Consider the following 15,583-nt stretch of genomic DNA (forward strand, 5'->3'; position numbering starts at 1 on the left):
GATGTATAACACGATTTTTACCCATGATTTTTGATTGATTAAAAGAAATTTTGGTAAAAGTAAAGCTTAGGTTAAAAATGATTTTCACAAGTTTTAAAATTGAATCATTTATTTGGCTTTTTATGACCAGTGATTGACCAGCATTTATGTGTAAGCCCTTGTTTACTTAGTTGATATTCAGCATTTCATCAGAAAACAAGACAAGACAAGAGGTTATTAATTTGTAAAGTTTTAAGGTTAAGGTTTTTCAGTACATTTATTATTATATAATTATTGTTATTTTATCGTTTATATTAGTAGTTATTAAGAGTTCTTTTTTGGGACTTTGATGGTTACCTGTAGAAAAGAAAAGCAAGATATTACATATGGGTCACGATTTAGGGATCCAACTTTTGCGTTGGGTTTGTCGTTGGACCCAATAACCCAACAAGGCAAACATCAATATAAGGTATATGAGCTTACTTCTGATCACAGTTTTGTGCCTATGAAGGAAAAGGTGCTTTCACTTGTGTGCATGGGCATCTATAGTTTTAACATAGGTCACGTGACCTTTAATTTTTGCACCATACTCTCACCTCCTGTGTTTAATAAACACCAGGATTCCAACAGCCCAACAGCCCAACCAGCCCAATAGCATAATAGCCCAATAGCCCAATAGCATATTAGCCCAATAGCCCAATAGCATATTAGCCCAATAGCCCAATAGCATAATAGCCCAATAGCACAATAGCATAATAGCCCAATAGCCCAATAGCATAATAGCCCAATAGCCCAATAGCCAATAGCCCAATAGCATAATAGCCCAATAGCACAATAGCATAATAGCCCAATAGCACAATAGCATAATAGCCCAATAGCACAATAGCATAATAGCCCAATAGCCCAATAGCATAATAGCCCAATAGCCTAATAGCCCAATAGCATAATAGCCCAATAGCATAATAGCCCAATAGCATAATAGCCCAATAGCCCAATAGCATAATAGCCCAATAGCCCAATAGCATAACAGCCCAATAGCCCAACAGCCCAATAGCATAATAGCCCAACAGCCCAATAGCATAATAGCCCAATAGCATAACAACCCAATAGCCCAATAGCATAATAGCCCAATAGCCCAATAGCATAATAGCCCAATAGCCCAATAGCATAATAGCCCAATAGCCCAACAGCCCAACAGCATAATAGCCCAATAGCATAATAGCCCAATAGCCCAATAGCATAATAGCCCAATAGCCCAATAGCATAATAGCCCAATAGCCCAATAGCATAATAGCCCAATAGCCCAACAAACGCAACAGCCCAACAAACGCAACGACCCAACGACCCGACAGCCCAACAACCCCAACAGCTCAACAACCCCAACAGCCCAACAACAGAAAAGGCCAACAGCCCAACAGCCCAATAACTAACAATACTTTCGGTTTTGAAATATGCAATAATGTCTGTTGGGTTTGTTGGGCTGTTGGGTTTGTTGGGCTGTTGGGTTTGTTGGGCTGTTGGGTTTGTTGGACTGTTGGGTTTGTTGGGCTGTTGGGCTGACTGGTATATCACATACTCTTCATTCCTTGACAAACTGGAATTTTCCCATGGAAAATGGATTTTATATCCCAACCAATATACTTACTGTTTTGGACTCACAGTAGGGCAAAAGTGCATCTTCACCACTATAGAAAGAGGATCAATAAAACTTGAATTAATGGCTGTTGCATTTGTCCTGTTTTCTGATGCAATAATCTATATCAAAAAAGTTAATGAGGGCTTGAAAATAACTACTGGTCATGATTACCGACCAAAATAGTTATACTTCAGTCATACCTCAATTAATGTTACTGTTCAAAATAACCAGTAAGACAAAGACCTGACTTGGTTTGATACCTGCTGTTATTTCAAGCCCTGTCAATCAAATTTTATTTCAAAAAAATCCATACCTCCCCCATGGAAGGGGATTAGGTTATCTGCATTGAATATGAAATGTCATCTACGTGTAGGACAAAATACATGTAATGATGAGAAAAGATAGAGGGTACATACTATTCTCTTCCAAAGCCAGACATCTTGAATCCACCAAATGGCGCTTGTGGTGCTCCACTTTCATAGCAATTAACCCTGTCATTAATCATTAATAAATATACATTTTATAATTATGTGACCCATACAACTAATCATAATTCAAGGCTTTTGATTTCTGTCGACCAAATTTCCAGTGGTTTGAGTTAGTACTTTTTGATTGACACTTTCATTACTTACCACACAGTACCAGCCCTCAAACTGCTTGTTATTGTCATAGCTTTGTCAATGTCTTTAGTAAAGACAGCCGCAGCCAACCCATAGGCTGTGTTGTTGGCTCTTTCGATGACCTCATTAATATCTTTGAACTTGATTATCTGTTGTACTGGACCAAAGATCTGCAACAAAAACATTTAGAGTTACTGAAATACTTGTGGTATCTAACAAATGAACTGACATACCAAATATTACTATATTTGAAAGAAAGGCTAAATGAAATGGGAAAACGGAAAAGGTCTCTACTCTGCCGCAAGCACAACTAAAGGTTGGTAATAATTATTATTATTATACATTTTACTAAGTATCTCAATTCTGATTGGTCAAGAGCCCTCAGTCAATCCCTGATATCGTGTGAACTCGACATGATAAATGTATTATCTGTAGGTTTTCTTACAGATAATACATTTATCATGCCAAGTTCATTGAAGGTCACGCTGTGGTAGCTTTGTTTTTATTCATTATGTGTATTTATTCCCAGAATTATGTACAAAAACAATAATTTAAGGAATCCTTAACTTATTTTATATATTTTATGAATAATTCATGAAATATTTCAATTCTGAATTAAAAATTTTGCGTTTTTTATCCTACATCATGGTGTTCATAATTCTTCGTCTCTATAGTTAATGTTCATGGTAATGTTTTTCCAGTATACAAAATGGATATAAAGCAATTATTGAATTCGCTTATCACATAATATTGTAAATTATCGAGACCTCAGCTCGGTCTTGATAATTTACGATATCATGCTCAACCTCATCCAATAATTGCTTAATAATAATATGAAAAGGAACTTGCCTCTTCTTTGGCAATCCTCATGTTATCAGTAACATTAGAGAAGACTGTTGGTTGTATGAAGAACCCTTTGTCACCATGACGCTTCCCTCCACACTCCAAGTTCGCACCATCCTTCGTTCCACTCTCTATCAGATCCATAATCTTGTCAAACTGTTCCTGGTCAATCTGGAATGACCAAATAATTCATTAGTGAATGAACAATGGATTAGCACAAAGGGGAGCAGATCAGGAGATGGGCTCACATCTAAATGTAGCAGATTTAATCATTGGTGCAATACACTAGAGTGCAAACAATATAACCGTGAAACTTTAGTAATACTAAATAACACAATTTCATGCAAATTCTATTGTTTTCTATTGTTTAATTAGCACTATTTTGTGCTATTTAGTAATTAGTGTTTCACGGATTAATTGTTTGCACTCTACTACCCTGTCAGATTACTATCATAAGTCTACCAAGCATCTCTGCTAGCTTACTTAAGAAATCACTAACAACACACCTGTGGACCTTGTTCCACCATGACATCAAAGGGATTTCCCACAGATCTGTTTTGGGCCCTCAGAACACTTTTCTTTACGAATTCTTCATATATAGTATCTTGAACAAAAGTACGAGAACCTGAACTGCAACACTGTCCACTGTTAAAAAACAATGCAACATGTGACATTTCTACAGCGTAATCCAAGTCAGTGTCACCAAATACAATGTTAGGGCTCTTGCCACCAAGCTCGAGGGTCACACGTTTCAGGTTCGATTGACCAGAAGCTGATTGGATCAGTTTGCCAACCTATAATACAATAATGGTAAAACATTTTTAATGATTTTTCTCTCTTTGTTTTAACATTCTCACATCATATGAACATAAAATCGCGACACAAAATGTAAATACTGTATACAATACAATATTTCACAATTATCTTTCAGTTGCTGTTTTGTCTTCATCACATGACCATGTTTCTTTGCATCAAAGCAAAAGATCGTTATCATGTGGCATACTGATGAAATAGAGCAATTAGGAAGGAAGTACTGTACCTCAGTTGATCCTGTAAATGATATTTTATCGACATCCATGTGATGTGATATAGCTGCTCCAGTTGTCGGACCATATCCAGGAATGACATTCACAACACCAGGTGGAAAACCAGCCTGAAGTGGATTAATATGAATTAGCAACTCTTTTATGGCTAGAATAAGGAAGCATGGGTGATATAGTGGTGAGAGTGCTTGCCTCTCACAAATATGCAACCAGGGTTCGAGTCCAGACAAGTTTGATGTTGTATGTGAGTTGAGTTGTTTGTTGGTTCTCTCCCGTGCTTCAAGGGTTTTCTGGGTTCTCCAGCTTTCCTCCCTCCCCAAAAATCAACTTCTAAGATGGAATTGGAATCCAGTAGCCACTCTGTGGAATACACTATTAATCCCATTATTATTATTATTTATTATTATTATTACATTATACTGTAACGCAAGAATTCAAATGTCATAAATGGACTGTTTTGATTCTATAGCAATTCTGTATTTTATATATCTTTTTGAAATTGAAAAACTGAAGAAAACCCTAGTGATATCTAGCAGTGAGAGGGCTTACATGGACAGACATGGGGGAGATGAGGCAATGAGAGGGCTCACATGGACAGACATGGGGGAGATGAGGCAGTGAGAGCTGGGCTCACATGGACAGACATGGGGGGACAATGGGAATAATATCTAAAAGGGAAGAAAATTTACCTCTTTGAATAATGAAGCTAAGTATAGGGCAGTCAGGGGGGTCTGCTCTGCAGGCTTTAGGACAACAGTGTTACCACATGTCAAGGCTGGAGCAATTTTACATGCGACCATGCCAAGAGGAAAGTTCCAGGGTGTAATAGCACCCACCACACCCACTGGCTCCAGACGTGTGTAAACAAAGTATGAACCATCTGGAAGAAAATATGGATAAACGAGAATAAGATTTAAAATTGAAACAAGTGTGACATATGCTGTAGAATTAACAATTTTATCCTCAGATATTTTCATGTGAGATGTGATAAAAGCCTCCATTATGTCAGTGCAACAATCTATAAGCATTCCACAAGTTGTATCACTAGATACATTTCCATATCACTTTTATGTTCTGTTTGAACCCAATGTTTTTACAATTGATTATTTAACACACCAGCTGGTATTGTTTTCCCTTGTATTTTATCAGCCCATCCTGCGTAGTACTTGAAGGTATCAACACATAGCTTCATATCATCTACTGAATCTAAAAACAGTTTGCCGCTGTCTAGAGTCTCCAGTGTCTACAAGAAAATCATAAAAAAACAATTGAAATACTAATAGAATGACTTGATGGTGCTTTGCCATAAGTAGAGCTAATCAGTTCAAGCAGCTAGTTCTTAAATGGTATACGTCAATTCTTACGAACAGTTTGGGGCTTATTGGTCCAGTTCTAAGAACTGGCTACTTAGACCAATCAGTTTACACTTAAAGGCAAGTCCTGTATGTTACTTACAGACAGATATGCAATGTCCCTTTCAATCAGTTCAGCCAGTTTGTATAGAAGCTTTCCTCTCTGAGATGCATCCATAGTTCTCCACAGACTTCCTAACTTGAATGCATTTCTTGCAGCATGAACAGCTTTGTTTACATCTTCCTATGACACAATTATATTGCATAAAATATTATTGTATGCATCTGAGTAAAATACATGGAATATAGATTTAATAGCCTATGGTATCCTCCTCCTTTCTCACTCATTGAAGTTGAATTGTTGAAGTTAGTAAAGTGACCTCTCCCCTCTCCCCATAGTAAATCCTATGTCCCTGTTTTAACTGAACGTACCTTCTCCCCCTCAGAGATGCTACATATCTTCTCTTCAGTAGATGGATTGATGGTGGGGAATTTTTTACCACTTGCACTGTCCACAAACTCATTGTTAATAAACAACTGTAAAACAATGCAATGATTGCATAATTTAATTATTCAGAATGATTTATTCTTAGTTGTCACTTTAGTTTCGGTACTTGATATCATTAGTCAAAGTCTGCTGTTCATTGATTACAGGGCAAGATTCTATAGCTCAGTGTGACATACATTGTAAGTATAACGCTGGTACAAGTGTACTGCAAGGAGCCAATTATTAATAATTGCCAGTACTCTATCTGTATGAGAATGACCTTCTAAAACATTACACTTTTTAACAAATACATCTTAAATCAAGTTTGAGCTCATAGCGATACTTTTCAAAATAATGACAGCTAATCCCGGGGGGAGGGGGGGGGGGGGTACTCTTGGGGGTTATCACTGTTTTGAAATGGTTTAAAAATCGCTTAAGCTGCCATATTGAATTCCCAACACATCTTTAGGTCTTGGTGGAAACATTGCTTGGCCAATTCAAAATTAGTTCCCCTCTGCCTCCCGAACTAAGAGTATCCCAATTAGCCATAACCCAAAGCATTCCTCATTAGCTTCTCTCATTGAATCAATCAACATGGCAGCTCTTTTATTGTTATTTATATCTTGAGGGATTTTTGAGTCATGTGGCTGTACCATGAGAATTCTGGGGAGGGGGGGTGGGGGTTAGGGTGAAGTGAGACAGCCATTAGAGTGCAAACCATACATTCGTCAAATAGTACTAACTAATTAGTACAAGATAGCAGCAATGAAACAATTGAAAACAAAAGATGTGTTTAGTGCTATTTAGTTTTTCACAGACATATGGTTGGCATTCTATCATAAGCTAGATATTAAACTTTACTGTTGCACAACCCAGGTAAACATCAAAGTGCTGACTTACTTACTTTGACGTGACTGGTATACAAAACATGACCTGTTCATAGCAGTAAAGTTTGCTATTTTTGACGCGATCCTAAAATGAAAACCAACTAATGTTTACCTGCGTGTATTTGATCTTCGGCTTTTCAACAGGCTCAATATTTCCACTCATTGTTCGCAAGATTTTCGAGGTATTTATATGTCGTGTCTATTACAACCAGACGTCTGTGTCGTCTGTGCACGTGAAATATATATATATATCGGCGGTACGCAAAGGGTCAAGGGAAGGGAAGTTTATCTCACCACAGGGCTACCATGACGAGATATGTAACTGAATATTGAATGGGTAGAACTGTGGTGAAATAATGATAGAGGTGTTGATCATCATAGTGAATCTAAGCGAACGCTGTAAAGAAAGACTTGAAAAAATGATTTCAAGCTTCAACGGGAATCGAACCCATGACCTCCGCGATGCCGGTGCGATGCTCTACCAAGTGAGCTATGAAGCCAATCCTATCTGCGAGTGGTCATTTTTGTTGAGTTCATCATGCTGCTATGTGTAATAAGTGTGAATATTGAATGGGTAGAACTGTGGTGAAATAACGATAGATGTGTTAATCATCACAGTGAATATTTAACTGAGCCCGACAGTCTGACCGAGCGACTAAAATTCATATCTTTTGAAAAAGAGTGGAAAAAAAAAAAAAAAGAAAAGAAAAAAAAAAACCCTCAAAACCATGGTTTACAGTGAAACATCACTTTTATTTATCAATTCACAAGTCTTGCTTCTTGTTACTTAAACCTTTCATGAACAATACGTAGAAAGATATAACTAGCTAAAAACTAGTGTGAGCTGCGTCGGTGTTTCTAATGAAACAGTAATGATGAAAAGGTAAATTATACACCGTGAAAAGATGAAAAAACTCACTGACGTTTCGGACGCTAGTCCTTCGTCGGAGTAAAAGAGAAAGAAGTGGCTTCTTTCTCTTTTACTCCGACGAAGGACTAGCGTCCGAAACGTCAGTAAGTTTTTTCATCTTTTCACGGTGTATAATTTACCTTTTCATCATTACATGAACAATATGTGGTTATTTTAGCTTCATTTTTTGCTTCCAAATAACCAATGTAACAAAAACAAATAACGTTGGCTATTTTAGCTTCATTTTTGACTTCCAAATAACCAATGTAACAAAAACAAATAACGTTGGTTATTTTATCTTTATTTTTTGCTTCCAAATAACCATGGAAAGAGCAACGCCCACCGTGGTTAATATAGCTTCATTTCTGACTTCAAAATAACCACGGTAAGACAAAAGCACACCGTGGTTATTTTAGCTTCATTTTTGGCTTCAAAATAACCACGGTAAGACAAACGCCCACCGTGGTTATTTTAGCTTCATTTTTAGCTTTAAAATAACCACGGTAAGAGCAACGCCCACCGTGGTTATTTTAGCTTCATTTTTGACTTCAAAATAACCACGGTAAGAGCATCGCCCACCGTGGTTATTTTACCTTCATTTGTGGCTTCAAAATAACCACGATAAGAGCTATGCCCACCGTGGTTATTTTAGCTACATTTTTGCTTCAAAATAACCACGGTAAGAGCAACGCCCACCGTGGTTATTTTAGCTTCATTTTTAGCTTCAAAATAACCACGGTAAGACAAAAGCACACCGTGGTTACTTTAGCTTCATTTGTGGCTTCAAAATAACCACGGTAAGACAAAAGCACACCGTGGTTACTTTAGCTTCATTTTTGGCTTCAAAATAACCACGGTAAGACAAACGCCCACCGTGGTTATTTTAGCTTCATTTGTGGCTTCAAAATAACCACGGTAAGAGCTTGGCAGGAAGTGTGGACCCCACCAACACCTTCCCCCAAAATCGATTTGGGTTTCTGATGACCTCATGGCTGTGTCCCAGGTACCAGAAACCGACCCTAACCCTTATTTGTGTTATACTGGGCCCGGCAGGGGTACCCATGGGTGAGGTTGGCAGGGGGTGTGGACCCCACCGACACCACCGTGGTTATTTAAGCTTCATTTTAGGCTTCAAAATAACCACGATAAGAGCAATGCCCACCGTGGTTATTTTAGCTTCATTTTAGGCTTCAAAATAACCACGGTAAGAGCAAAGCCCACCGTGGTTATTTTAGCTTCACTTTTGGCTTCAAAATGACCACGGTAAGACAAATGCCCACCGTGGTTATTTTAGCTTCATTTGTGGCTTCAAAATAACCACGGTAAGAGCTTTGCAGGGGATGTGGACCCCACCGACACCTTCCCCCAAAATCGATTTGGGTTTCTGATGACGTCATGGCTGGGTCCCAGGCCCCAGAAACCGACCCTAACCCTTATTTGTGTTATACTGGGCCCGGCAGGGGTCCCCATGAGTGAGGTTGGCAGGGGGTGTGGACCCCACCGACACCTTCCCCCAAAATGGATTTGGGTTTCTGATGACGTCATGGCTGGGTCCCAGGCCCCAGAAACCGACGATAACCCTTATTTGTGTTATACTGGGCCCGGCAGGGGTCCCCATGGGTGAGCAACGCCCACCGTGGTTATTTTAGCTTCATTTTTGGTTCAAAATAACCACGGTAAGAGCAACGCCCACCGTGGTTATTTCAGCTTCATTTTTGGCTTCCAATTAAACAATGTAACAAAAACAAATAACGTTGGTTATCTTAGCTTTATTTTTGGCTTCCAAATAACCAAGGTAACAAAAACAAATAACGTTGGTTATTTTAGCTCCATTTTCGACTTCCAAATAAAAAATGTAACAAAAACAAATAACGTTGGTTATTTTTGCTTCATTTTTGGCTTCAAAATAAGCACGGTAAGACAAAAGCACACCTTGGATATAATAACCAATGTTCAATTATATTTTTAGCCTCGTTATTGTGCATTGAAAAATGAAACTAAATTTATCCTCAGGTAGCCCAATCTTGCTATTAACGTTGACTTATCGTGAAGGGATTACTTTGCTTCTTGATTTTATGTTTAGGTGTCTGTGAAGTTTCTTGACATTTGTTTCAATATCGAGCGAGTTTTGCGTATTGGAGTATTGCTGGTACTTTAAATTAGGAAAGGTTTTTCACTGAAGCGCGCTCAATTTCTTACGATATAATTCGCCTCTAGTTCAGTCAAAATTACACATCACGACAAAATTCCTGCACGCAACCTCTCATACATCCACGCCATTGACCTCCATTCAAGTATTTTGAAAGCTTACCATCTTTAAAGCAACTTTTTAACTTGGTATTGACGTTATCTCAGTTCAGTTCGCAAATGCCCTCGTCTAGCAGCCTTGCAACGGATTTTTATCATCGTTACAAACGCCTCAACGCACACTCCCCCTCTAAGGTCAGCGCCGCCTCCGCTATTCATGGATAGGAATGGTTCCTACAATAAAAGGCTTTATTTTGGCAACAGCCCAACAAACCATCCAAATTACTAGAGGCAGGAAAGAAAGAGTAAGTTAGAATTAAGAAAAAATAACGAAAGTAAAATATAAGATAATGTTTTATTTTTTCAAGGAAGTTCAGTTGTAATGAATGAGATGAATGACAATTTTCTTGCCGTCTTCCACTAACCTGGATATGCATCAGCTCACGAAAGATATTTTTGTACTCGGGATTGGATCATTTTAACCCGGCGAATGGCGGACGGGGTGGGTGGGTGGGTGGGGGGGGGGGGTGGGGGCGAAGGGGGGGTTGGGTGGGAGGGAGGTGGGAATTGAATTTGATGGGGGTTGTGGAGATATTTAAAAGAATAAGCCTTAAGAGGGAGGAAACAGAAAAAAGTCGAGTCGTACAAAGTTTTATAATAAAGAGAAATAAAGGGAAAATAATGGGGGGGGGGGGGGATATTTTTTGCAACAACGGAGAAGGGGCAAGATATGTGTTAACAAGTAAATTGTACCGACTCCTCCTCTAAATTGGTTTATATAAGTTTTCTAGTATGTCTTGTAGTTTTCAGTTCAAGACAGATAATATTTGCAACACATGTACACTATGCGTGAAGCAAGTCAGCCAATCAGAATGCACAATAAATGTTGTATATTTGTCAGCTGATTACACTTCCCATCAAATATTACGTATACCAAGATACATCCCACTTGCAGGGGCGGATCCAGGGGTGATAAGAAGGGTGAATAGTCACCCCTCTTTTGCTCAAATTTCTCAGGACATCGTACATTCCTGGTAAAACCTTCGTGATAGTCAACCTCCTTCTAAAATACCTGGATCCGCCCCTACACTTGTATACTATTGTATAATCACCCGTCTAACGGCAGCAGTGTGGTCTGTATATATACTAGAAAATACAAGCAACGATTGGGATATTGCATGGTATGTAGAACCAGTATACTTCAAATATGACGTCATTCGTATGACAAATGACTTCCGGTTCCAAATCAGTTGTCTAATGCGTCTTTCTACATAGCTTCTTTACTAATTTCATTTTAACTAAAACCGGAAAAGGGCATATTATTGAAGAGAAAACGTCATGTCATAATGAATGGATTCATCGTCCGAAATGACGTCATCTGGAGTGGCTTGTTTCGTTGAATAGTTGAGTTGGCATGTATTGGATGCAGACATAAAGTCAAATGAAAAGCACTGTTCGTTATTTAAACACTTGAATGCACAGGCTACGTCATCAATCACGTGACTACTGGTGATCACGTGACCAACCATCACGGAGTTGTTCGTTACCAAGGTGAAGTAAAGCTGTGGTTTCCTCGTCACTGTAACCAACAAATAGGTTATGTCAAACAAGGGTAACCATAGAAACCCCCTTTCCGACCACCCTTCTTCCTTAACAACCCAATAACCTTAGCAACATTGTTAATACCTGCACAAATGGCACTAGCTATTTTTGCTTTCTGACTTTGTACTTGATCAGCGGATGTAAACTGATAGACATGGTCAAAGGTGGTTGCCATTTGACGTAGCTCTACCGTGCTGACTCGAGGTCCTACACCAAGGGCTAGAACGAATACACCATCATCTCTCAGAAGGTTAGAGTCCACAACCACGCTCTCACCTGATGAGAAACAAAGTAGGGACCTGTCGTGAGTAAAGTGCATATACACCCTAGTTTTTTCCGATCTGCAGTAAAACTTTAAGTCACAAAGAGCAGCTCTTTGAAAATGTTTCTAGATCCATCAAAACGGGAATTTTTGGTGCTCTGTCAAAGATTGGAAAAAAGACCATTTTAGCCGAAGTAAGTGAACCATGGCCGTAATTACAGAGGAGACTAGATCGAGCGACGTGTGACATCACCACAGGCCAACATAACCACAGATTACAACAGATTCTATATCAGAGTCTATCTTCAATGAATTTGTCTTCAACAATCTCTTCTGTCGTTCAAAACTACTCAATTTGTTTACTAACCTTCAGGCACCAAGCAACAAGTCATGGCCTATGATGACATCACACTCAGACCCAGACTCCTTCTTTGATTCTGTGGTAATGGACCACACATTTCGTATTTTTAAAACAATTTTTCGCATTCATTTTAAAATGTTCAGTACAAACAGTTAAGAATGTAAAAAAATAGGGTCTAAGTGCACCTTAACCTATATGAATCATCTGGCCCTCCCCTCCCCTCCCCTAAATAAAGAATCAAGGGTGCAATGGGTAGTGCACTGATTTCGTATGACATCTCCCTTGATTCGAGAGTTTTGGTTTGAGTTCTCCGGTTTTCCTCCCTCGGCAAATCCAGCAGGCACCCTACAGCTCTTTACCCTGTCCACACTCCTGGGTGCTATTCGAATCTCTAGTAATATTCATTCTATCATCTTCAGTCACCTACCATTGCTTTCACCGTCAGTTATAACAATAAGTACACGAGGAACATTTAGACGACTTCCATCTAAAAACAAGTACCGTGACTCGTTCAGTCCCAGATCTGTGTGTGTGTTTCCTCCAATGAACGGCATAGCACGGATCTTAGTGTAAATTGATGAGGTGTTCTGGACATCAGTAAGAAAGACCTTGGTTGAAGGACTATCACTATAGTGAACCACTCCAACATGAGATTCTGACAACAACAATATATATGGAAATAGTTGGTATCTATCAGTGCGGTTTTATCTGCGATTTTCTTAACAATAATATTCAAGTCTGTCATCACATATGTATCAATGTTTCAGTTTATCTATTTCACGCATGCGTGACTTTTGTCACATAATCATGCCTTTTCTTCAAAAAACAAGGAGTCTTCTCCCGAGCCATATTCACCGAATCGTAATATGGCCACCAGATAGATAAATAAATCGTTTATTTCGAAGAATTCAACACGTCGCAGTCTTCCGACTGGACTACGTGTTAAACTCTACAATGCATTATCACCATCATTATCAATAACTGAAATATATATATAATAATCTATGAAATGATAATCTATAATATATAGAATATAATGTTACGATACTGTATAAGAAATTATGTGACGCTTTCAGATTATTATAAAACGACAGGTTTCGAAGATAAAAAAAGCTATTTAAAGAAAAGACTATAATTAGAAGCTATGGCTTGTGATAAAGCTGTTTTTATATCTGTCCCGCTTTACAAACTGGAACGTCAACTACTCTCTGAGATCTCTGCTGCCTTTGATGTAGTGACCTAGGTACGGTAGCATCAGTTCAAATAGCTATTGTTCTGAAGTGACTAGTCTCGTCTTCACGTGGAAACAAAAGCGTTTTCACATGTAAGAGAAGCTAGTCAGCGTCCAGAACAATATTTTTCTAATTAGTCGTCAAATTTTGATTCAGCGTATAGGACTAATATATCCATTTTTTTGTTGTGTTCGATACTCTATTTAATGTTATAGCGATGGTACGTTGTTTACTCATGTTTCTTGTTCATCACTCGTATCTCGTATTCTAACAACACCAGTCATCTCTTTCAATTGCCAATATCCGCGATAACTGAGCCCGCGGTCATTCTTTAGAAATGACGATTACCTTAGTAACCTATAGCCATTTCGAGATAGGCATCATTCCCTTGAGGCAATCATAAAGATAAGAACCAAGACGTTTGAATCAACCTTTTATACTCTGTGTTAATAAAGTAACGGCTTACAGAGCACGCAAAGCAGGATAGGATAGTTTAACTTCACGTATGCGTGTTGAGTGGTTTGTGTACATGAAATACCAATAGCACACACAATACATGAAAAACAATACCTTTTTCAGATATTCTGAAATGTTCAAGGACACTTATGATAAATTCCTTCATCTTGTCGAAGTCACTTTGACCAATACTTGAAGAGCCATCCAGTAAGAACACGGTATCCATGGAGATAGGACAAACTAAAACATACCCAAAAGGACGTTTTAATCTTAAAGTAGTTTTGATGATAACACATTCTTGACGGGGAGTCGGTTCAAAGACTTAGCGGCAAAGAACACAGGAAAAGAGCTGTGAAACTCGTTCAAATCTCAGCACGCTAAGTGAGGTCATTCGTAGAATACTTGAAAGTCAATATAACATTAAAAAAAGATCCGACTTCCATAATCAATTTTTTCTTGGTTAATCGCTACTGAAATATTTTAAAATTTTCTTAATTTAATTTCTATAAGAAATTTATAATGAGTTTAGTTATTAGGATCACCTTGCTGGGCTTGTGAGAACATCGATTCATCTGCATAAAACATCTTAAAAAAATAAAGCAAAAACTTCAATGACTTGAGGTGGGAAAAAACGGTTATGAAATATTAGGAATAAGAGTAAAATACAAAACTGAAATGACTGCTTTTGGGTCATAAGTCATTTATGATCATAGTGTAGAGTTTATTGAGATCAATGGTCAACATTCAAAACGTTGTGTGTGTAGAGAGCAAAGCTAAGGTGAAGAGAAAAAGATAGGATTGTTAACATGATTAATAGCTAGTCTAAAAACAACAAAAGAGCAATTGTGAAGGTATCTGTGAAACACAAGGCGGTTTGTGTGGGTATTCGAGCATAAGTAACTATTAATCTTGTATGGCAGTACTAGAACTATCTAATTCTGAGTTGGGCGAGGTATTCTTCAGAGGGAAGAGAAAAGAAAAGAACAAACGAAGACACGGTTTTCGTACGAAATGCACAAACAAGGTCAAGTGTTTTGCAGGATCAGTACGAGTACTCTTTCGTTAAGAAAAAATAAGTATAAGTATCTATGTAATTAAAAAAAGTAGAAGAAAAAGAAAAGTAGAATATGAACAGAAGAAGAAGAAGAAAAAGCGATGAATGTTTTGCTGCAAGAAAATCTAGAATTCACGTTAACGAAAAGAGATCTTAACAAAAATAGCGCGTTTTTTTGTTCACGATTTATATGATACCATTTGTCAACTAACCTTTAAAAGGAAAATAACCAAAGACAAATAACCGTTGAACGTCGCCATGATGTAGAGAGGTTTGTTAGATTCTACATAACATAACACAACTGCCCCCTTCACAACCAGAAGACAAAGTTCTACCGTTTTCTATTGAGTCGGTGCTACTAGGGCTAGTAACAGCAGGACAGATGAGATGGGGCAATACTTAGGGTAGTATTATATTTATGATAATGATCCAGAGACATTCAGCTGACAATCAGCCAACAAACTGGTCCAGCTGCAATAAACCCGCCGCCCAATGATTATTGCGTGAATCGGCTTTCTGTCTTTCGTTATCGGTTTGCGATTCTTGTCTATATATAGTTAAGAAGTAGTGTAGTTGCTAGAGAATACTCAGTTATAGACGACAAATCAAGAC

General features: G+C 38.2%; 2 protein-coding genes across 2 annotated transcripts; both read right to left on the reverse strand.

Annotated features, from left to right (window-relative positions):
* Positions 1 to 91: 91 nt before the first annotated feature.
* On the reverse strand, positions 92 to 7,085 carry LOC116308659 (aldehyde dehydrogenase 1A1). The gene is made up of 12 exons (XM_031719134.2): positions 6,960 to 7,085; positions 5,906 to 6,010; positions 5,577 to 5,717; positions 5,238 to 5,364; positions 4,811 to 5,001; positions 4,118 to 4,231; positions 3,585 to 3,872; positions 3,085 to 3,249; positions 2,248 to 2,405; positions 2,032 to 2,106; positions 1,625 to 1,664; positions 92 to 336 (listed from the first exon to the last, which is right to left on the reverse strand). The coding sequence occupies exons 1-12, from the start codon at positions 7,008 to 7,010 to the stop codon at positions 304 to 306; spliced, it is 1,488 nt and encodes a 495-aa protein (XP_031574994.2). The 5' UTR covers positions 7,011 to 7,085; the 3' UTR covers positions 92 to 303.
* Positions 7,086 to 10,877: 3,792 nt separating this feature from the next.
* LOC116305666 (cuticlin-6) lies at positions 10,878 to 15,483 on the reverse strand. Its single transcript, XM_031715625.2, has 6 exons — positions 15,184 to 15,483; positions 14,460 to 14,502; positions 14,032 to 14,157; positions 12,657 to 12,884; positions 11,691 to 11,882; positions 10,878 to 11,583 (listed from the first exon to the last, which is right to left on the reverse strand). The coding sequence occupies exons 1-6, from the start codon at positions 15,229 to 15,231 to the stop codon at positions 11,324 to 11,326; spliced, it is 897 nt and encodes a 298-aa protein (XP_031571485.2). The 5' UTR covers positions 15,232 to 15,483; the 3' UTR covers positions 10,878 to 11,323.
* Between the last annotated feature and the right edge of the window lie 100 nt (positions 15,484 to 15,583).

Source organism: Actinia tenebrosa, unplaced genomic scaffold (genome assembly GCF_029948245.1).
Source record: "Actinia tenebrosa isolate PJP-AT-01 unplaced genomic scaffold, QUT_ActTen_1.0 PGA_scaffold0__85_contigs__length_37466705, whole genome shotgun sequence".
NCBI lineage: Eukaryota > Metazoa > Cnidaria > Anthozoa > Actiniaria > Actiniidae > Actinia > Actinia tenebrosa.

Excerpts from the sequence above, each read along its gene's own strand:
- LOC116305666 (XM_031715625.2), bottom strand. The coding sequence starts at position 15,231 with ATGGCGACGTTCAACGGTTATTTGTCTTTGGTTATTTTCCTTTTAAAG. Across the intron at positions 14,158-14,459 it reads GTTCTCACAAGCCCAGCAAG|TTTGTCCTATCTCCATGGAT; the intron begins GTGATCCTAATA and ends GGTATGTTTTAG. Across the intron at positions 12,885-14,031 it reads TTTCAGAATATCTGAAAAAG|AATCTCATGTTGGAGTGGTT; the intron begins GTATTGTTTTTC and ends TGTTGTTGTCAG.
- LOC116308659 (XM_031719134.2), bottom strand. The coding sequence starts at position 7,010 with ATGAGTGGAAATATTGAGCCTGTTGAAAAGCCGAAGATCAAATACACG. Across the intron at positions 4,232-4,810 it reads TAGCTTCATTATTCAAAGAG|GCTGGTTTTCCACCTGGTGT; the intron begins GTAAATTTTCTT and ends AATCCACTTCAG. Across the intron at positions 2,406-3,084 it reads TGAGGATTGCCAAAGAAGAG|ATCTTTGGTCCAGTACAACA; the intron begins GCAAGTTCCTTT and ends TTTTTGTTGCAG.